This window comes from Scyliorhinus canicula, chromosome 2 (genome assembly GCF_902713615.1).
Source record: "Scyliorhinus canicula chromosome 2, sScyCan1.1, whole genome shotgun sequence".
NCBI lineage: Eukaryota > Metazoa > Chordata > Chondrichthyes > Carcharhiniformes > Scyliorhinidae > Scyliorhinus > Scyliorhinus canicula.
The window spans coordinates 45,417,700-45,440,390 of NC_052147.1; the positions used below are offsets into that span (position 1 = coordinate 45,417,700).

At 52.8% G+C, this 22,691-nt stretch overlaps 1 protein-coding gene across 1 annotated transcript in view; it reads right to left on the minus strand.

The window, feature by feature from the left end:
* eml1 (EMAP like 1) overlaps nt 1-19,890 on the minus strand; it is a 272,486-nt gene extending 252,596 nt beyond the window's left edge. The window contains exon 1 of the mRNA XM_038777141.1: nt 19,695-19,890. Within this exon, the coding sequence (XP_038633069.1) occupies nt 19,695-19,722 (28 nt within the window). The 5' untranslated portion in view covers nt 19,723-19,890. The remainder of the gene's footprint in view (nt 1-19,694) is intronic.
* Nucleotides 19,891-22,691: the final 2,801 nt, after the last annotated feature.

A 22,691-nucleotide genomic window follows, 5' to 3' on the forward strand; every position in this document is an offset into this window, starting at 1 on the left:
CCACCCCTACCCCCCTCCCCACCACCCCTACCCCCTCCAACGCCGCCCCCATCTCTCGTAACGCCGCAACCCCCCACCCTCAACGCCGCAACCCCCCACCCTCTCAACGTCGCAACCCCCCCTCGCAACGCCGCAACCCCCCCTCGCAATGCCGCAACCTCTCCCCTCAACCCCCCCCCTCATCGCCGCAACCCCCCACCCTCTCAACGCCGGGTCCCAGCCCCTCTCAACACCGGGTCCCCCCTCCTCAATGACGGGTCCCCCCCCCCCCCCCCACGACGGGTCCCCCCCTCCTCTCAAACGCCGCCCCCCTCCTCTCAACGCAGGGTCCCCCCCTCTCCTCTCAATGCAGGGTCCCCCCCTCTCCTCTCAATGCAGGGTCCCCCCCTCTCCTCTCAACGCAGGGTCCCACACCCTCTCCTCTCAACACAGGGTCCTACATCCTCTCCTCTCAACGCAGGGTCCCCCCTCTCCTCTCAACGCAGGGTCCCCCCCTCTCCTCTCAACGTAGGGTCCCCCCCTCTCCTCTCAACGCAGGGTCCCCCCCTCTCCTCTCAACACAGGGTCCTACATCCTCTCCTCTCAACGCAGGGTCCCCCCCTCTCCTCTCAACGCAGGGTCCCCCCCTCTCCTCTCAACGCAGGGTCCCCCCTCTCCTCTCAACGCCGCCCCCCCCCTCTCCTCTCAACGCAGGGTCCCCCCTCTCCTCTCAACGCAGGGTCCCCCCCCCCTCTCCTCTCAACGCAGGGTCCCCCCCCCTCTCCTCTCAACGGCGGGTCCCCCCTCTCCTCTCAACGCAGGGTCCCCCCCCCCCCTCTCCTCTCCACGCAGGGTCCCCCCCTCTCAACGCAGGGTCCCCCCTCTCCTTTCAACGGCGGGTCCCCCCTCTCCTCTCAACGCAGGGCCCCCCCCCCTCTCCTCTCCACGCAGGGTCCCCCCCTCTCAACGCAGGGTCCCCCCTCTCCTCTCAACGCAGTGTCCCCCCCCCCTCTCAACGCCGGTACCCACACCCCCTCCCTCTGAAGGCCGGTACACACACCCCCCTCCCTCTGAAGGCCTGTACACACACACCCCCTTCCCTCTGAAGGACGGTACACACCCCCCTCCTCCCTCTGAAGGCCGGTACCCACCCCCCCTCCCTCTGAAGGCCGGTACCCACACCCCCCCCTCCCTCTGAAGGCCGGTACCCACACCCCCCTCCCGCTGAAGCCGGTACCCACACCCCCCTCTCTCCTCCTCCCCCCCTTCCTTCCTCCTCCCCCCTCCTTCCTCCTCCCCCCTCCTTCCTCCTCCCCCCCTTCCTTCCTCCTCCCCCCTTCCTTCCTTCTTCCTCCTCCCCGTCCTTCCTTGCTCCTCCACCCCCCCTTCCTCCTCCTCCCCCCTTCCTCCTCCTCCCCCTTCCTCCTCCTCCCCCCTTCCTCCTCCTCCCCCTTCCTCCTCCTCCCCCTTCCTCCTCCTCCTCCCCTTCCTCCTCCTCCCCCCCTCCCTCCTCCTCCCCCCCTCCTCCCCCCTTCCTCCCCCCTTCCTCCCCCCTCCTCCCCCTCCTCCCCCCCTTCCTCCCCCCCTTCCTCCCCCCCTCCTCCCCCCTTCCTCCCCCCTCCCCCCTCCTCCCCTCCCCCCCCTCCTCCCCCCTTCCTCCCCCCTTCCCCCTCCTCCCCCCCTTCCTCCTCCTCCCCCTCCTTCCCCCCCTTCCTTCTCCTCCCCCCCCTCCTCCTCCTCCCCCCCCCTTCCTCCTCCTCCCTCCCCCCCCTTCCTTCCTCCTCCTCTCCCCACGCCGGTACCCGTCCTCTCTCTCTCAACGCGCCACTTCTGCAGCGCATTAAAATGACGCGTATCGCGTCGGTCCGATGCTGGCCCCTCCGGGAGCGGAGATTAGCGGCCTAAAAGAAGGCCCCGACGCCGGAGTCATCTGCACCACTTTTGTTCGCCGGAAATCGGCGTCACGACGGTCCGCGGAGAATTTCGCCCATGGAGTGAGATAGAGAGAAATGCAATGAGAGACATTAACAGGAGGTACTTAAATATTGGCAGCACTCAAAGCAGAAAAGCCACCCAGTCAGGATAGGGATGCTCAAGGATCTTCAGGGTGGATTTGGGAAAGGCTGCGGTGCAATCTTTCAATCTTCATTAGTTATGGGAGTGACGCCAGAGAGCTGGAAGGCTGCAAATGTTACACCCTCATTCAAAACAGGGGAGAGGGTTAGACCTCTCAGTCTAGACCAAGCGAATCAGTCTAAAGTCAGTGATAGGGAATCTTTGACATACCGTAATCTGGCCAAAATGTATTGGCATTGGAGGAACCATGGATTAATGCAGGACAGCCAGCATGGATTTGTTAAAAATCAATCCTGACTGACAAACTGGATTTAGTTCTTTGACAAAGTCAGGGAGAGGGTTGATGAGGACTGTACACTGATGTTCTACATATCAACTTTCAAAAGCATTTGATAAAGTGCTGCAAACCCAGGGAACACACATTTAGGATAATTTGCAAGAGTACGAAAGGGGAGAGAAGGAGAATTATTTTCTTATATACAAGTGACTGTTATGTTCTGGAGCACACTGCTTGAAAGGGTAGTGAAGCAGATCCATTTGCAACTTCCAAATGAGAATTTGATATATACTTGATAAGGAACATTTGTGGAAGAACAGGTCAGTGAGAACGATTGAAAGAGTAGAACCCGGCATAATGGGCTGAATGGCTTCCTCCTGTGCTATAAGGTTTTTTAATCGTGATAGGCCCCAGTTATGGTTTTATCATAAATGCAAGAACTGCAAGGGTTAATGAAATATCTAGATCAGCCACTAGAGAGCGCTAGAGTTACATGTATACAAGACATTGATGCTAAGCCTTGTAGGAGTTAGAAGCTAGTTGAAGATGGTGAGGCTTAGGAGCAGTTGTGTATTTGAGAGTTCTGTAGTTAGAGATAGCATAGGTTAATATAGTAACCTTGTACTTTAAGAAATGCGTACCCATTTTATTTAGTAGTGTTAATAAATTAGTTTTGTTCATCAACAAAGCTTGGTGTTCTTTGTTCAACACTACGCATCCAAGCCATCCAGGTAAAGCAAAATAGAGAACACCACCCCAGTCAGTTGACATTTCAGGTTGAAGCAGGACTGAGTGGTTACGCTGTTTACTCCACATCTTTCTTTTGTCAGGCAAAACAGAGAATGATGCATTTGTGCGAATACTAACACTTGAATTCTGCTCTTTAATGTTTAATTGCTGGTTGATTGTACAATTAAGAGAAGAGTTGGGATAGCTGCCTCGGACTTTGCATTTGAAGATTTCTAACGTTTAAAAGTTACTTTGTACCGTTTGGCGTTACTGTGCTTTGACATGATGGCCAAGAAGTTCCAGCCCTACCCGATGGTGGGAGGTTCCGGTCCTGCTAAAGGTGAGCCCTTGCTGTTCCCCGGTGGTGGGGTGGGCCACAGACATCGGCGGGACCGGAAGATCCCATTGGCAGCCAATGGGGAGCCACTTCCTAAAATGGATACAAAGCCGGTTGATGCAACACAAAAGCTATGATGTCTACACAAGAACTACTGAGTCACTAACCCATGATAATACCTGAACATGCTGGTGCCCCCAACTGTAATAGTTTCATCAGGATCATATAACAATGCACAGCCAGTGGATATTCAGTCCAATGCAGTGATGTAGTTTAGATAGTTTTCAGTTGAATGCTTTCACTCTAACAATGACTTTAGACCTCCATTTTTAAACTGGATCAATTTATGTTGCAGTCAATTATCTGAGTCTTCATGTTGCTGTCTCTGTTCCCATTCGTTCATATTGACAGACTGATCCAATCTGAATATTGTCTGCAGAGTGTTTCTCCTGAGGCTGCATCTAAGAAGAAAGCTGAATCTACCCTTTACCACAAACACAATAACCATTGCCTATTCCTAGCCTGGCATCATCAGCCTGGCATCAAACACTACAATTGTGTTATCACTGTCTTAATCAATCTGGCAGCAGGGGCTGTTATTTGCCTGTGAATGTGCGTATTGTTGTCTATTTCACTTTTGGGCTATTTTCAGAATCACCTTTTGAGTGCTGAATGGGTCAATGCATTACAATAGTAACATTAAAACCAGGTTGGGAATGACAGAGCGTTACTGTAGCTTCAAAACGATAATTGAGCAATTTGCTTTCCTTCAGATGTGTACTTATGTAGTTGCATCGAGGTTGGGTTTTAAAGGTGTTAGATGTGATTCTGCTTTATTAATTCACTTTCCGAATACTCTAAAAAGCTTTTGTCTAAAGCGACGGTGGGATGATACTTTTTTGTCTCAACTGTGGATGATGATGGGCACAATTTACCGGCCCCATCACGCTGGATTCGGTGGCACTATGAGGCCGTTGAATCCCGCAAGATTCGCGATGCTGGAATCGTCGCGTGAGTTTTATAAAATCACCCAGACCATTAGAGACTCCCAGGTGGTCAGACCCATGGACAAGGTGGCACACTGGCATTCCTTCTGGCACTCGGGCATTTTGGCACTGCCAGCCTGGCGCCTTGGCAGTGCCATCCTGGGGGCAGCTTTTTAAAATGGTGCCCCGATCCGCGGGCCATCTTCCTGAGCTGCCAAGCTGAGCTCGTCAGTGCAGGAAATGATATAAGTGCGGCCTCGACGTGGCACTCCACACCAAGGCCAAAATTAAACGGCAAAGTGCTGGTGAAAACAGGAGACTGGATTCTCCGTTTGGGAGACGAAGGCCCCACGCCTGCGTGACAACTGGTGGTCTTTTATGTCAGGAAAACTGCGCTAAACAGCCACCGATTCCCTATTTTGCTGGGGGCCAGCAGGAGGCAGCATAGAGCTCGCAGCTCTAGCTGCTGTTACGGTCCTGAGCATTTCCAATTCCATAGCCGTGCATGCGCAGGGCAGCAGCCGCGCAGTGCTTCATGGCGGACTCAGCCCACGGACCTGCACCGCAAAATTAGTGTCCCCCTTCGGCTGCTCGCGCACCCCGGACCGCCCGCTACAGTGCCCCCAGTCCCGAATCAAGCCCCCCCCCCCCCCCCCCCCCCCCCCCCCCCCCCCGCCTGCGGATCAGCCCTCCCCCGACTGTGGCAGCGCAGGACTGAGTCCACAGCCACCACGTGAGGTTCTCGGACGGTGTGAGCACATGTAACCCACGCCGTCGGGAACCAGGCCGGTCTGGGAGGGAGCATCGTGGGGGGTGGGCCTCAGGCAATGGCCTGAGGCCGTGGATACTTGGCACAGCGTACTCCTAAGGTACGCAAATTTTCAGGAGGCAGAGAATACGAAAACCGACGAAAACCTCCAATATTGGCGTTAAAACGGATTCTCCGCCCTGGCGCTAAATGCGATTTTGGGGTGGTGGAGAATCCAGCCCAGGGTCTTTCTCAGTGTTGCAGGTGCTGAGAAACACCTCGCTTAACATGCCCGAAATGGGACTCTGTTTCTGTCCCATTGAATAGCGCCCAATATTTCTGTTGCCTCATACTATCTGACAAGCTTGAATTTTTAATGTTGACAAGCCACAGAGGGGCCAAGGCCCACAATGAAGAGCACTCCTGGTAAAGAGACTAAAAGATAACTAGATATAAATTAGGAAGCGGTGATTAAAGGAGGTCTAACTTTGGTTAACGAAGCTGCCTGCGTTATGGGAAATAAATATGGAGGTCTGGGAGAGAATAAGAGAGTAAGGGTCTACAATGAGTCTCAGTTTCAGTCGAGGGTAGTGCATGGATGAAGACGAGTATCGGTGGCACAGTTACAGCTTGGAAGGAAGAAAAGCTCAGGGGATTCTTGTTGTACCAAATGATAACTGGTTAATAACTTAGGCCAGTAATTTGATTCACAAATACCAAGAGGTTATTTCCAACACATTGAGAATGCGCTTTGAATATAGCCAACTGATCTCAAAACTATTTTGAGCTGCCCACTGCTGTGACCACAAGCAGTCCCACCACACCCCATGTAAGTCTGGGATCTGGGGTCTCACTGGGGACAGGTTGGAAGGCCCCAACCAGAGAGTGAGGGGCATGGGGCCCAAGTTCGAGAGCCAGGTGAAGGGTTAAAGGTGAGGAAGACATGGATGGGCTGCCTCTGATTGGCCCTGGGTGCCCGACAGGAGGGGCTGCCAGGCATCCTGAGTGGTGGACCTTCAAACCCATCATGGAGGAGCATACAATCTAGTCCTACATCATTGTATATAATACTGGAGGAAAAGCCACGTACAGCAATGGTGTAGTTTGAGTTGAATGATTCACTCACAGCTACTTACTGTTCTAGGACAAAAAAAATGACACATACAAGAGTGAAACATCCAGGGTTCATATAACATTGATAAGCCTCCAGCCTGATGTCACCTGAATCACTTAATGCATTCCTTCATTATAATAGTTGCCAGTATATTTTATTCTACATACATGCTAACTTTCTAAAATATAGTAGTAAATCCCTTCATCCAAAGTGACCTCAGTAGTAAAATAGTTCTCTTTCGGGGTGGCACATGAGCACAGTGGTTAGCACTGCTGCCTCACGGCTCCGAGGACCCAGGTTTGATCCTGGCCCCGGGTCACTGTCCGTGCGGAGTATGCACATTCTCCCCGTGTCTGCGTGGGTTTTGTCCCACACAACGCAAAGATGTGCAGGGTAGGTGGATCGGCCACCCTAAATTGCCCCTCAGTTGGAAAATAATGAATCGGGCACTTTAAGTTTATAAAAAAAAGTTATCCTGCTTTGGCCAAATATGAGCTGTTTATTGGCCAATGTATTATGGATTTAAAAAGTTAGCACACAAAGTGAAATAAGTCTGAGGATGAGAAGCGTTTTCCATTCCCAAACATGTGCATTTTTAAATGAATGAGATTCTCTGAGAAGAAATGACTAAAACACTATACAGAAAGTCAGTGGTTGCTCCCTCCATCCCTTCCGCCTTGAATGTGACCCCCAAACTATGTGTTGAGTTGGGATTTTCAAAGATCTCCTATTGTCCATTATATTGTGGCGGTCAAAGAATAAAAAGAACAGTGAGAAATATTCCCCCTACACTGAAGGCTAAGACGGTTCGGATTCAGTGAATGATTCATACTTGATGGATAATTAACATTGTGGTTAGTCAGGTTATTTTACACAATAGACTGCCTTCATAAACCCCCAAATAGTCGATTGTTGGCATTGAAATAAAATATCTAAAACATTCATTTCTATTGTTAAGGCTGGATTGAAGAAAGTTTACTGGCCCACAGCTGTATTGTTTGCTACCTGCCCCTGCCATTTACTGGGGCAAGTATGTTATCAGGCAGTGAGCGCAATTCTTCCCAGAAAGTGTCATCTCCGGCTGGAAATGAGGCGCGATTCCCGCTGCGTGGTTTGGTGCGATCCAGAGCGCAATCCACCCACACTTGGAAATTTGTTTTGGAATATGGGTGAACTGCGTCTTGAGGTGTGTGGGACTTGAATACGCCAACTGGCCCGGCTCCTCAGAGACCGGGGTGCCATTTTTAAAGTGTGTCCCGATCTCAGACTAATGCTCCAGCTGCCCCCGACCCCAACTTCCCACCCGCAAAGATGCCCCCCCCCCCCACCATTGCCGGCATCAGGCCCCTCCACAATTCCCAGTACCGGTGAGCGCCCACCCCTTGGCAGCACCAACATGGCAGTGCCAACCTAGCAGTATCAACCCGGCAGTGCCAGGGTGTCGCTGCCGTAACCCCCACCACTTGGATCTACAATGGCCTCCAAGCCCGTTGGTATGGTCATCACCATGGTCTCCATTTGGCGCTTCATGTCGCGCCAGCAAGTGAGAGAATTGCAGGAGCCGGGAGAATCCGGCTTAAAAAAACGATCCTGCATATTTAATGAAGTTGTAAATATGCTAATCTGGTTCATGCGGAGAGAGGGGGTGAACCGATCATGCCAGCTTGAGCTGGCCGGTGCATCGGAAACAGTATGGTGGCCGGCGCAAATTCCTTTTTGGGCCTCTCCCAGAATTCTCCTGACAGTGGGATTTGAGCTGGGCACAACGCGGCCAGAGAGTCGCCCTCAGCATTTGAGAATTGGTGGAAATATTACTCATTCTCTCAGGGCTGTTGCTGAAACCAATCAAGCAAAATATATAGGTGTGAGGGAAGCTCAGGGAGCTCTTATACTAAGGGAATCACTATTGAACTTCACCACTTCAGCCATCATCCATCAAAGCTCACTGCAGCCACTCACTCCCGCTGGAAGCCGAGACCCACTTGCCCACCAGCGTCTTGTGCTTCTGCAATAGTCCATCTGATTAACACATACACTGTGGTCAACCCCAAGCAGCCCCGGTTCACCCACCCTACCCATGCATCTCACAATCATTACACTGAGACTGTCGTAGGCAAATATTGACATTTAATAAAGTGACATTGGAAAATCTCCACAACAGGAATGTTGATCTCACGCCTGTGAAACCCAAGTGCAGTTACGGTGCTTTGTTCATTCTTTTACCCATGCCCCAAGTTTGTTCTCCCCCCCCCCCACCTTTGGCTGCCAGTTGCAGTTGAGGGAGGCTGTGAACTGTGCTGCCCTGGCAGTCATACTCTACTTTCCTGAGGTTGGGAGGGTCCGGGCATGCAGAGGGGGTTCTGCACAGAGTCAGGAGCCTCTGCTCACACTGCAGTCCTCTGAAGCACTGGTGTGGTTGGCAGAGGCACCAAGGAGCCACACTCTACAGCAGGAGGCCCTAAAGAGGAACCCCCAGTGTCCGACCGACACTGAATATCCTGGATCTGGCCCTCCATGAGGGTTAAAAAACAAAAAAACAAAAATGAAAATCGCTTATTGTCACGAGTAGGCTTCAATTAAGTTACTGTGAAAAGCCCCTAGTCGCCACATTCCGGCGCCTGTCCGGGGAGGCTGGTACGGGAATTGAACCGTGCTGCTGGCTTGCTTGGCCTGCTTTAAAAGCCAGCGGTTTAGCCGAGTGAGCAACCAACAGTCTCTCAATGGAGGAAGCCACATGTGCAGATGAGTAAGAGATTGCAGCACCCGTGGCCTGGATGACTCCGCCACTCTCTGGGCCAAGACAGTGGTACCCGCTGGCACCTCTGCCAGATCTTCTGTTACAATCCCCATGGAGACAAATAACTTTAAAAACAGATATTTGAATCCCCAGTGACCAACTTAAAGGAAGTGGACAAGATTCAAGATTTAAGACTTTTACTGTAACAATCAATCTAAAAGCAACATCTGCTAAGCACTACTCTCCGTTTAAGTGGCCTCAACTGTCACAGCCTCCAACAGCTTGCCAAGTGCTTGTGCCGTGGTTGAACTAGTTATGACCCTAAATCTGAACATAAATGCATACCCAACGAGGTGACAGCATCTGAGTTGGTGGCGCGTGCAGGGGAATAATGTGAAGCTGCACCCTCTGGGGTTGTCTCTTCACCCATGTGCTCATTATTTGAGGACTTGCCCTCCTCATTAAGAGCTCCAGCACCCACTGTCTGCAATGGGGCAGCATATACCTGGATAGCTGTAGTGCCTTTCTCCATAGATATTAGCATGGTGATCAATGGGACTTTACCACCAGTCCATGCTCTCCCCCTGGCATTCTGTGTCCTTTTCACCCATGGAGACATATGAGCATGGTTTCATTGGAGGACAGTGGAGTCTAGAACACATGATCACTCTGTACTCCAGCTGCAGCTCTGGGGTCAGTTCCAGTGTGGCACCCAGCTGGGTGTGATGGTTTGGATGTTGGTGAGTAGGGGCCCAGCAGCGTGGCATTCGGCAGCACGCTTGCATGGATCAGCTGTGCCAGGCACCTGCACCTCCAACTGGTAGGCCCCCACTCACCAACAGCCATCCCATCACACCCAGCCATTGGCTGACCACTCAGAAGAGACTTGCAGAGTGGAGAAGGTCGTTGATCTGCTTGTGGCCCTGCAGCTAGGTTCTCCAATCGATCCCATCGCTGTTCCACCCCTCCATCCAGACATACTTTGTTAGGTGGGTCTCCGCCTAACGTCTCTAGGGGGACAGGGAAGAGGGCAAAGCTGGAGAGGGGGTGGGGCAGAGCTGGGGAAGAGGTGGGGCAGAGCTAGAAATGGGTGGGGCAGAGTTGGAGAGGGGGTGGGTCAGAGCTAGAAAGGGGGTGGGGCAGAGCTGGGGAGTGGGTGGGGCAGAGCTGGGGAGGGGGTGGGGCAGAGTTGGAGAGGGGGTGGGGCAGAGCTGGGGAGGGGGTGGCTCAGAGCTGGGGAGGGGAGGGGGCAGAGCTCGGGAGGGGGTGGGGCAGAGCTGGGGAGGGGGTGGGGCACAGCTGGGGAGGGGGTGGGGCACAGCTGGGGGAGGGGGTGGTACAGAGCTGGGGGAGTGGGTGGGGCAGAGCTGGGGGGGGAGTGGAGCAGAGCTGGGGAGGGGGTGGGTCAGAGCTGGAGAGGGGGTGGTACAGAGCTGGGGAGGGGGTGGGGCACAGCCGGGGAGGGAGTGGTCCAGAGCTGGAGAGGGGGTGGGGCACAGCTGGGGAGGGAGTGGGGCAGAGGGAGGGGGTGGGGCAGAGCTGGGGAGGGGGTGGGGCAAGGGGAGGGGGTGGTCCAGAGCTGGGGAGGGAGTGGGGCAGAGCTGGAGTGGGGGTGGGGCAGAGCTGGGGAGGAGGTGGTACAGAGCTCGGGAGGGGATGGGGCAGAGCTGGGGAGGGGGTGGGGCAGAGCTGGGGAGGGGGTGGGGCAGAGCTGGGGAGGGGGTGGGGCAGAGCTGGGGAGGTGGTGGGGCACAGCTGGGGGAGGGGGCGGGACAGAGCTGGGGGAGTGGGTGGGGCAGAGCTGGGGAGGGGGTGGGTCACAGCCAGGGAGGGAGTGGTCCAGAGCTGGGGAGGGGGTGGGGCAGAGCTGGAGAGGGGGTGATACAGAGCTGGGGAGGGGGTGGGGCACAGCTGGGGAGGGGGTGGGACAGGGGGAGGGGGTGTGGCATAGCTGGGGAGGGGGTGGGGCAGAGCTGGAGAAGGGGTGGGGCAGGGGGAGGGGGTGGTCCAGAGCTGGGGAGGGAGTGGGGCAGAGCTGGAGTGGGTGTGGGGCAGAGCTGGGGAGGAGGTGGGGCAGGGGGAGGGGGTTGGGCAGAGCTGGGGAGGGGATGGGGCAGGGGGAGGGTGTGGTCCAGAGCTGGGGAGGGAGTGGGGCAGAGCTGGGGAGGGGGTGGGGCAGAGTTGGAGAGGGGGTGGGGCAGAGCTGGGGAGGGGGTGGCCCAGAGCTGGGGAGGGGGTGGTACAGAGCTAGGGAGGGGGTGGGGCAGAGCTGTGGAGGGGGTGGGGCAGAGCTGGAGAGGGGGTGGGGCAGAGCTGAGGAGGGGGTGGTACAGAGCTCGGGAGGGGGTGGGGCAGAGCTGGGGAGGGGTGGGGCAGAGCTGGAGGGGGTGGGGCAGTGCTGGGGGGGTGGGGCAGAGCTGGGGAGGGGGTGGGGCACAGCTGGGGGAGGGGGTGGTACAGAGCTGGGGGAGTGGGTGGGGCAGAGCTGGGGAGGGGGTGGGTCAGCCGGGGAGGGAGTGGTCCAGAGCTGGGGAGGGGGTGGGGCAGAGCTGGAGAGGGGTGATACAGAGCTGGGGAGGGGGTGGGGCACAGCTGGGGAGGGGGTGGGACAGGGGGAGGGGGTGGGGCATAGCTGGGGAGGGGGTGGGGCAGAGCTGGAGAGGTAGTGGGGCAGGGGGAGGGGGTGGTCCAGAGCTGGGGAGGGAGTGGGGCAGGGCTGGAGTAGGGGTGGGGCAGAGCTGGGGAGGAGGTGGGGCAGGGGGAGGGGGTTGGGCAGAGCTGGGGAGGGGATGGGGCAGAGCTGGGGAGGGGGTGGGGCAGAGCTGGGGAGGGGGTGGGGCAGAGCTGGGGAGGGTGTGAGGCAGAGCTGGGGAAGGGGGTGGGGCAGAGCTGGAGTGGGGGTGGGGCAGAGCTGGGGAGGGGGTGGGGCAGAGCTGGGGTGGGGGTGGGCCGGAGCTGGAGAGGGGTGGGGCAGAGCTGGGGAGGGGATGGGGCAGGGGGAGGGGGTGGTCCAGAGCTGGGGAAGGAGTGAGGCAGAGCTGGAGGGGGTGTGGGGCAGAGCTGGGGAGGGGTGGTGAGAGCTGGGGGGGGGGTGGGCAGAGCTGGGAGGGGGTGGGGCAGAGCTGGGGAGGGGGTGGGGCAGAGCTGGAGAGGGGGTGGGGCAGAGCTGGGGAGGGGGTGGGGCAGAGCTGGGGAGGGGAGGGGGTGGGGCAGAGCTGGGGAGGGGGTGGGGCAGAGCTGGGGCGGGGAGGGGGTGGGGCAGAGCTGGGGAGGGGGTGAGGCAGAGCTGGGGAGGGGTGGTGAGAGCTGGGGGGGTGGGGCAGAGCTGGGGAGGGGTTGGGGCAGAGCTGTGGAGGGGGTGGGGCAGATCTGGGGAGGGGGTGGGGCAGAGCTGGAGATGGGGTGGGGCAGAGCTGGGGAGGGGGTGGGGCAGAGCTGGGGAGGGGGTGGGGCAGAGCTGGGGAGGGGAGGGGGTGGGGCAGAGCTGGGGAGGGGGTGGGGCAGAGTTGGAGAACCCTCCTGCACCACAGAGCTATTGAATGCTGATAGTCCTTTAATCAGGCTGCCAGCATCTTCTTCCAGTTCACAGCCTTCCCCAATCTACCCTCCAGACTCGGCATACTGATCAGTCGTCACTGCCACCTGCTGGTGGCCAATTGTGATGTGAGTGGCGATGAGAGTGCGAGGGACTTCGCCACTTCCTTCCATCCCTGCCACCCATCCAGGTCACATTACATTCTGGCCTACGACTGATATATTCCCCATTTTCAAATACTCAATGAGTTTCCTCTTCGATTATATTGCCTCTGTCTCAATGGCCACTGGTATTATTGGGTAGATATTCCTCAATTTCTACAACTCCAGTTAAAACATATTAACATTCTAGTATTACATTATTCATCTGGCGATTGTATTTGAACGGAATTTAGATTATCTAAAATAAATGTGGTCTCACATCTGGATCCGTTTATGTGATTAACTGTAAGTCAGTACATCTTATTGTCCTGTTCCAAAAGGTGTTCCATTGAAATTATAGAGTAGAAAACAGCTTGGCAGCAGTAACATTGCTGGCTTCATAACCAGGTCATATTGTTCATGGGTTTCAGTCACAGAGAGCTCTGCCTGATTGTGTTTTGAACATTTAAAATGTACTATATTTTCCCCAGCCTCCTGGCTTCGCCAGGCATCACATCGAGGACTTCGCCCAAATGGTGCCAATGGACTTCTGTCCAACTTCGTCCAAACCAATATGGGCTTAGCTGATCAGAAATACTGAAGTCCCCTCAATGTGGGACCTCAGGTAAATCCCCCTCTGCTTCCCTCAGTGCTACATCCTACAGCAATGGCTTGGCTAAGATTGGCACCTGCTACCTGGGAGGATATCTGAGCCACAGACTTGGGCGCGATTCTCCGCTGCCCACGACGGGTGGGAGAATAGCGGGAGGGCCTTCCCGACATTTTTCCCGCCCTCCCGCTATTCTCCCCCCCCCCACGGCCGCCCCACGACACGAATCGCTGCTCGCCGTTTTTTACGGCGAACAGCGATTCTCCCCAGGCCGATGGGCCGAATTCCCAGGCATTTACGGCCGTTTTCACGAACGCAATCACACCTGCTCTCACCGTTCGTGAAAACGGCCGCAAAGTGCCGTCCCGGACAACCATGGCACCGATTGGCATGGCTGTGCCAAGGGTGGCATGGGCCTGCGATCGGTGGGCACCGATCGCGGGTAGCGGGTCCGATACCCGCGCACTATTTGTTCCTCCGCCGCCCCACAGGATCAGTCCGCGGGGCGGCTAAGGGGCATGACGGCCCGCGCATGCGCGTGTTTGACGCATCTGCGTGATGACGTCATCCGCGCATGCGCGGGTTGGACGGCTCCAACCCACGCATAGTGGCATGCACGGCTGATGTCATCGTGCGCATCAGCCGCCGTGACGCTTGGCGAGCGGGCTTAGCGACGGTTGCTAAGCCCGCGAAGCCGTGCTTCACGGGGCCGCACTGCTAGCCCCGCCCGGGGGGGAGAATCGGGTCCCGGGAGGGGGCGCGGAGGCTGCCGTGAAACACGGCCAGTTTCACGGCAGCCTTTACGACTCGCCGCATTTGCGGAAAATCGCGCCTAAGGTTGGGAGTTGACAGCAAGTCTCCCACTCTGTGACGTATGTATTGGGAGATGGAGGCATAGTGGCAATGTCAGACTAGTAATCCAAAGGCCCTGGGAAAAAGGGTTCAAATCCCACCACAGCAGTTGGTTGAATTTAAACTCATTGATGATTTTTAAATAATTAGGAATTGAAAGCTTGTCTCATAATGCTGACCGTAATTCAGCCCAGCGACTCTGCACCAGCTTTTGGAAAGAGCACTCTACTTTAGCCCACACCCCCACTCTATCCCCATAACCCAGTAACCCCAGCTAACCTTTTTTGGACACTAGGCAATTTAATGTGGCCAATCCACCTAACCTGCACATCTTTGGAGATGAGAACCATGCAGACACAGGGAGAATTTGCAAATTCCATGGGATCTGTAGAACAGAAACTGCATGTGATAGACAGCGCTAAGTAATCCCACAACTGACGGTTCACATCAAATCTCTGGAGTTTTACCATATCCAGTCATGAATGGTGGCGAACAATTAAGCAAATAACAGGAAAATATTCCCATCCACAATGATGGGGGAGCCCGCAAAGCAGGACAAATACAAGGCGAAAGCATTTACAACCATCTTCATGCCAAGTGGATGTCCCATTTTGGCCTCCTCTTCAAGTCACCAGCTTCACAGATGCCAGTCTTCAGCCATATCAATTCACTCCACATGATAACAAAAAATGGTTGAGGGTACTGAATATAACAACGTTATGGCCCTGCTAACATTTTGGCAATAGTACTGAAGTTTGTGCTTTAGAACTAGCCATGCTCCTAGCCAAGCCGTTCTAGTTCAGCTACAACACAGGCATCTATCCAGCAGTGTGGAAAATTTTCCAGGTATGTCCAATCCACGAAAAACAGGACAAATCCAAACCAGTCAATTACCGCCCCATCTATCTAATCTTCATCATCAGTTAAGTGATAGAAGGTACCATTGAGGGTCATCAAGTGTTATTTTCATGGGCAGCACGATGACGTAATGGTCAGCACTGCTGCCTCACGGCGCCGAGGGTTCGATCCCGGCCCCGGGCCACTGTCCGTGTGGAGTTTGCACATTCTCCCCGTGTCTGCATGTGTCTTGCCCCCACAACCCAAGAAGATGTACAAGGTAGATGAATTGGCCACGCTAAATTGCCCCTTAATTGGGAGAATAAAGAATTGGGTACTCTAAATTATTTTTTTTCAAATCAAGTGTCATTTACACAGTGATAACTGACACTTTACTTGTGTGATGATACTCAGATCCTGACCTCATTACAGCCCTAGTCAAACATGGACTAAGAGGTGAGATGAAACTGATTGCCCTTGACATCAAGGCAGTATTTGACAGACAGTGGCCATCTCCAACAAGAGAGAATCTAACCATCGCTCCATGACATTCAATGGCATTACCATCACTGAATCCCCCACTATCTACATCCTGGGCATTACCATTGACCAGAAATTGACCTGGACCGGCCATATCAATAAATTGGCTACAACAACAGGTCAGAACTTTGAATTCTAAGGTGAGTAACTCATCTCCTGACTCCCCAAAGCCTTTTCCCATCAAAAGGCATAAATCAGGAGTCTGAAGGAATACACTCCACTCGCCTGGATTAGTGCGGCTCCAACAACACTCAAACTCAACAGCAACCAGAACAAAGCAACCCTCTTGATCGGCACCCCATCCATCACTGAATTACAGTGGCAGTGGTGTGAACATCGACAAGATGTGCAGCAGCAACTCACCAAAGGCTCCTTCGCCAGCACCTTGCAAGCCCACAACCTCTACCAGCTAGAAGGACAAGGGCAGCAGGCGCATGGGAACACCACCACCTGCAAGTTCCCCTCCAAGCCACACACCATCCTCACTTGGCAATACATCACCGTTCCTTCACTGTTGCTGGGTCAACATCTTGGTTCTTGTTCCAGGAACTATGGGTATTCCTACAACACATGGGCTGCAGGTTGAAGCAGGCAGTTCACCACCTCCTTCTCAAGGTCAGCTGAGGATGGGCAACATGCACTGGCCTTGTCAGTGACACCCACATCCCATGAAAGAGTAACAAAAAGAGTTGCATCACTTCTTATATCTGCTACAGGATGTTGATGTTTATAGTTAGCCAACATCCTCAAACTGTTACCCTGTGCAGTACAGCAGAGGGTTAAAATGCATGAAGTTATTGAAATGATTTTCTGTTCTCTCGATGCCTGCATACCAGGGAGGAAATGGTAATGTAATGCTGCACTGTAGAAGATGGCAGGGAATCTCCAGGGTTTCTGCACCTTGATTTCTGTATAACCTTGGAAGTCGTTGTCTGTGATTGATCTCAGTTGTACTGACTCTTACGTTTAAAAAGGCCTTTTAAATCAGGCCACAGGCAAAGAACAGTTCCGAGTAATACTCCAGAGATTTCAGTAGAACTGCATTCCAAATGAAATCACTATTTTTAGGAAGGGATGAATCAGGAATGATGGGAAAACCATCTTGTAACTCCAGTCGATGGCACATTATAATATTTCTACGGTAGCATTGTGGATAGCACAATGGCTTCACAGCTCCAGGGTCCCAGGTTCGATTCCGGCTTGGGTCACTGTCTGTGCGGAGTCTGCACATCCTCCCCGTGTGTGCGTGGGTTTCCTCCGGATGCTCCGGTTTCCTCCCACAGTCACAAAGATGTGCAGGTTAGGTGGATTGGCCATGATAAATTGCCCTTAGTGTCCAAAATTGCCCTTAGTGTTGGGTGGGGTTATTGGGTTATGGGGATAGGGTGGAGGTGTTGACCTTGGGTAGGATGCTCTTTCCAAGAGCCGGTGCAGACTCGATGGGCCGAATGGCCTCCTTCTGCACTGTAAATTCTATGTAAATTCTATGATCTATGATAAAAGGCTAACAACATGCTTCTCAAAGAGATGTAATGAACTTTGTTGCTGCTTGGCCTAGCGTTTTCATAAAATCCATTTATAATCTAGGCATTTGAACTTTGAACTGTACAGGTTTACAGCAAAGAATTCTTACCTTCATCATATGTCCCACTGATTACATGGTGCTTGTGTTGCATCTTTCCCAGTGATTTAAAACGGATCCCTACTCCCTGGTGTCCATTCTAGTGCTGTATCATTTTCTGCCTCAAACGCTTTGCTCTTCCCATAGCAGGGTGTCTGCCTCAACCCTTCCCTGGGACAAACCTTTGCAACATGGTCTAACCACCGTTATGTGGAAAGAAATTTATTTCAGGTACACCCTCAATCTTTCTGTGATTATTTCAAGTTATTGCCCTGACTCCCCAACCAAGGGACATAAACTTAGATAATTCAGGTGAAGCAGCTTGGGGTGTTTAATAGACCGTGAGGTAGTCACACCGAGTCGAGAAGAAATAAAGTTTTCTTTACAACATTATTATTTACACGGTTCGAAAGATCCCAGCGGGGTCTCTCCTGATGTCGATACCCAAACTGGCCGGACTTTATACAGAAGTTTATCTGTTCACTGTTAGAGTTCCACACCCGCTTTAACAGAGAAGCTCATATTCAGCGAGGCTCATGGGGAGTTTAATCATTTCAGCTTCATAAGTCCCGTGTGGGCTCTGACACGGTGTGGCACAGTGTGTCATGGCGACTAGCTGCCTACCCAATCCTGACTCCTGTGATAGGAGCTGTTGAATATTCTGGGCAGACGGCCATGTTGCAGGACGTAAAAGGGGACCCTGAAGCCTGGGGCAAGGCCAGTAAGGGAGGAAAATGCTCCGTTAATCTTCAGGAGTACAGTGTGGCCATTTTGTCCAACAGGAACGGCAATGGATCCTTCTTCAGTAGCTCACACACCAGAGAAAATATAACTAATTAGAAAGGATAGTATAAAACCACAATATCAAATTACTTTCTTTTGAGAAAGCTTTGTACGAGTGGACATAATGCTTTGGACTCAAAAAATGACAATTCCTGTTGAAAGGATTATTAAGGCTTGCATAATTTTCACCAGCACAGTACCCGCTTGTGACATTAGTATCCGTACTTGTTAGTGAAATTTCCAACCACCCATGCAGTGACTGATTCCAATTTTCCTGACTTGGGTTAATTATGTTTTGATGAGAGCATTTTGGAAGACATCCTACAGGGCGGCAGCATTTCACTTGCTACAGCAGCTTAAAGGGGCAGGCCAGCAAATGTATAACATTGAGAAGTGGAGGAATATTTCTGCAGCCAGTTTTCAGGATTCAGATTCAGCCTTTGCCAGTTTCCTTCAATACCTGCTGTGGGAATGTCTGACGACAGGTAGCCAAATTCACCCAATCTAATCTAGATGTGTCTGTTAAGGCCACGAGAGGGTTAAGTTTCACAACCTCCATCTCTTTCTGGGGTCAGCAAGTTGTTGCTGGCCACATTGTGTTTGTGGCTGTTTCTTTTTCATGAGATCAACAAGCATCCCAATTTGGGGTTTATTCATTTCAAAGAATCCTTCATAGAAAGTGCACTGTTGCTGCTGAGGTTTATTTACATGCCCTGACTTACCGAAGGCAGTAATACTAAAGGACCCGCCATTGTACGGCACAAGATGGTACTTTTGTATTGAAGAACTTGTGTTGCCCCCATGTCTACTTGTCATCAGCCATAATCTGCAAGGGACCAGATGCATCACTCGTTATTTCAGAAAGGAGGACGCATGGCTAGAGCATGAGGGTGCCACTCCACATCAAGCATGGCTGACTAGGAATCGGCCCACTCCTACCACCTGATTGGGGGGGGCGGGGTTGAAAGGAGTAGCAGGTCGATAATCAATCTGTTTGGCTCCATCACTCTTTCCATGGCATACAAGTCTTGGGGTAGGACTTGAAGCTAGAGCTGAGCTGAGCCACAAGACCACCCACCCCACACCCAGCTGGTGCTAGCTCAGCATTGACATGGAACTGAATCTGGAGTCTTTCTGATCTGGATGATGCTAGAATATCACATTGGGCCATTGGAAGAATTCTCCCAACACTTCAAATGTTCAGCGCATATTACTCAACTGATACAAAACTGTCCATTTGGCAATTAAACAATCCAATCCAATTTGAAACAACATTAAAGCTCTTTCCTGTCAGTCAAAGAGCCTCAGGACCTTATATATTCTGGTTAACTTGCTTAATACCTTTTAAAAAGGTGAGAAAAAACACAAATATCTGATGCATTAACCTGACGGCCCTTAATATGCATGCTTAGAAGATGTAAATGAACTACCTTCAGAAGAGAATTATTAACATTAGGAATTATTAGGACAGCAGGACAGCAATTTTCTAAAAATGGCACTGTGACTATTTTCACACATTTAAATGTCTCATATACCCATCTCCTGACCTCTGCTGTCTTTTATTTTAACTCCGTTACCCTGTGGATATTTACAGATTTTGTAGTTGTGCAGAATCATCAGCTCAGCAGATGATCCATTTGGCCTAGCTGCACATTTAAAATGTAAAAACAAGTTTAGCTTGAGTTGCTGAAGCTTGATGGCAGGCGAGCATTCGCCGCAGAGTGTTCAGCTTTTAAAACTGTACCACAGAGCACAGGCTGAGAACGAAGCAACAAACTGAAGCTGGCACTTACCCAGGGTTAATCCCTCACAGTCAGACATCACGTACAAAGAGGTTTTAAAAAAAAAATCTTCCCTTCTTTCCCACTTCCTTTTAATGTCTAACCCACAGCAGAAACCTACAGTTAAGGTCTTCTACTGCAGTGCACGCTGTGAGCAGTAATCGGTCCCAGCTGCAAGTTGACAGCAGTCCCCCACCCCTGCTAATGGAAACAAACAGTCCAGCTTCTCATTATGGGATGCAAAGAATGCACTTCTGTGCCAGAACTCTCTATTCCTATTGGTGGATAAAATTACTTTGTCCCGCCCACTCCCATCAAATTTCCCACCCAAGGTCACAGAGTCATGGTGGATATTTTAATTACCATTGAAATATTAATGATGCAAGAAAGTACATATCCAGTTTGAGGATGGCTGGAGAGGGTCAGGCTGATTCAAAGTGTGCTAATCACCGTGTCCGCTGACGTCATGTTACAGTAAGAGACAATGCAGCATTTTCTGCACAGTATGGCCACAGGGAACAAGCCGTCACTCAGTAAACTACACTAGGAAGCCCACAAATTAAATAAGGTGACGGTCATTTAAAAATACAGGGCAAGCATCAGCCAGAATGCAGCCTCAGCTTTACTTGTGGTCTGTTCGTATTTTGTAATCACAAAAATAGCAATTGCTTGGTTCAAGGAATCATTTTGATCTTTTTCCTCATTTGACATTAAAGCAATAGATAAGGGATCTGTTTACTTTTACTGAGGCCGGAAAGTACTGGCTGACTATCGTTCTGTGTAACTTTGTCCCTTATTGTGACTGATTACAGATACCATTGTGCATTATTGGTGGGTGGGGTAGCGCAGCCCTGCTTGCCATATGTCCTCAGCAATAGGCAAAAGCCATTTTGATGGCCAGGCCTCAGTTGGCATCCGATTGGCAGGCTGTGAGTGCTGCACCACAAACAAGCTGACCAATTTGGCAGGTGGGGGGGGGGGGGGGGGGGGGGGGGAGAAATAGGAAATCTGGCTGTCCAGCCGCAAAGCTGAGTTAACAGGTCGCAGCTTTGGTTGGGGGCTGCAGGCTCAGCATTGCTCGGGTCAGAGTGTGTAAGGTGGAGAGGAGGGGAGGCACACAAGGGGCCTACAGGAAAGAAGATATTGGTGAGACCAGGGGCGCTATTAAGCTCCTACTGATCCCACAACAAAATGTTGGTAGCTGCAAATTGCATTGGGTTACTATGTACATAATGGACCTAATGATAATAATCTTTAATATTGTCAAAAGTAGGCTTACATTGACACTGCAATGAAGTTACTGTGAAAAGCCCCGAGTCGCCACATTCCGACGCCTGTTCGTTTAGAGTACCCAATTATTTTTGGTCCCATTAAGGGGCAATTTAGCATGGCCAATCCACCTAACCGGCAGATCTTTGGGCTATGGGGGTGAGACCCACGCAGACACGGGGAGAATGTGCAAACTTCACACAGAGGGCCGGGATCGAATCCTGGTCCTCAGTACCGTAGGCAGCAGTGCTAACCATTGTGTCACCGTGCCGCCCCAATTTATATGTCTTAATGTGGCCCTCCCTTTTTAGGAAATCTTTATTTATATTACGATCTCAGACCAGGGGCTGGATTCTCCCCTACCCGGCGTGACGGAGGGTGCCGGCGTAGGGGAGTGGCGCCAACCACTCAGGGGTCGCGCCTCCCCAAAGGTGGGGAATTCTCCCCACCTTTGGGGGCCAGCCCCGCGCCGGAGCAGTTTGCACCAGAAGACTGGCGCAAACACCCGGCGCAGTCGGAAGCGGGGCTGGCCGAAAGGCTTTCGGCGGTCGGCGCATGCGCCGGCAGTGACGTCAGCGGCAGCTGGCCGCTGACGTCACTGCCGGCGCATGCGCGATGCGGGGTTCTCCTCCGCGTCCGCCATGGCGGAGGCCGTGGCGGCACGGAAGGAGAAAGAGTGCCCCCACGGCACTGCCCCGCGGAGTGAGCGGGGGCCCCGATCGCGGGCCAGGCCTCCGTGGGGGCACCCCCCCCGGGTCCGATCTCCCCCCGCCCCCCCAGGACCCCGGGGGCCTGTTCGCGCCGCTGAGCCCGCCGTTCCAGAGGTGGTTTAAACCTCGGCGGCGGGAGAAGGCCTCCCAGTGGCGGGACTTCGGCCCATCCGGGCCGGAGATTTGAGGTAAGTTTAAAAAAAATGAAATCCCGCCGGCGCCAGCTGTTTTCACAGGCTGCCGGCGGGATTTGCACAACGCCGGTTTATGACCGGCGGGAGAATTCAAAAACCTGCGGGAGCGGAAATAACGCCGCTTCCCGCCAATTCTCCGACCCTGCGTGGGGTCGGAGAATTTCGCCCCAGACCCCAACAGCAGCTACAATACTGGACAGAAACCCCAATAATTTATTTTAGTTTTGTAAGACTGTGAGGAAAGGTAACTCGCTCCAGAAGTGATTTCATGCAAAATAGGGATATGGCACATTAAAACGAACTTTATTACCAACACAGTGTTAAAATATCTTTTAACATCACACAATATTATAGCTTACAATTACCCCTTAAATAATGCTAATCAATACAGTGACACAATATCCCTTAACGGCTATCTTTATTTCAAACAACAAAACCATCTCTAGTCATAATCCACTTTTAAATACTGTTAGCGCTCTGGAATACTTGCTGTGAAGCGAAGCCTTTGATACTTCACTTTGAGAAAGAGAGATCTTTGGAGACTGCTTTAAAGAAAGAGACCTGACACCCTGTCAGCATAATGCAGATTATCTGGCTGCACTCTTCAGAAACCTTGGGCGGGATTCTCCGACCCTCCGCCGGTGCCAGGGATTTGGTGGGGGTGGGAATCACGCAATGCCGGTTGGCAGTCACTGGCAGCGGCCCACCCCCCGGCGATTCTCCGGCCCGCGATGGGCCGAGTGGCAGCCCGCTTTCGGCGGGTCCCGCCGGCGTATGCTACGTCAGGTATGTACCGGCGGGACCTGGCTCCGCGGGCAGCCTCCAGGGTCCTCGTT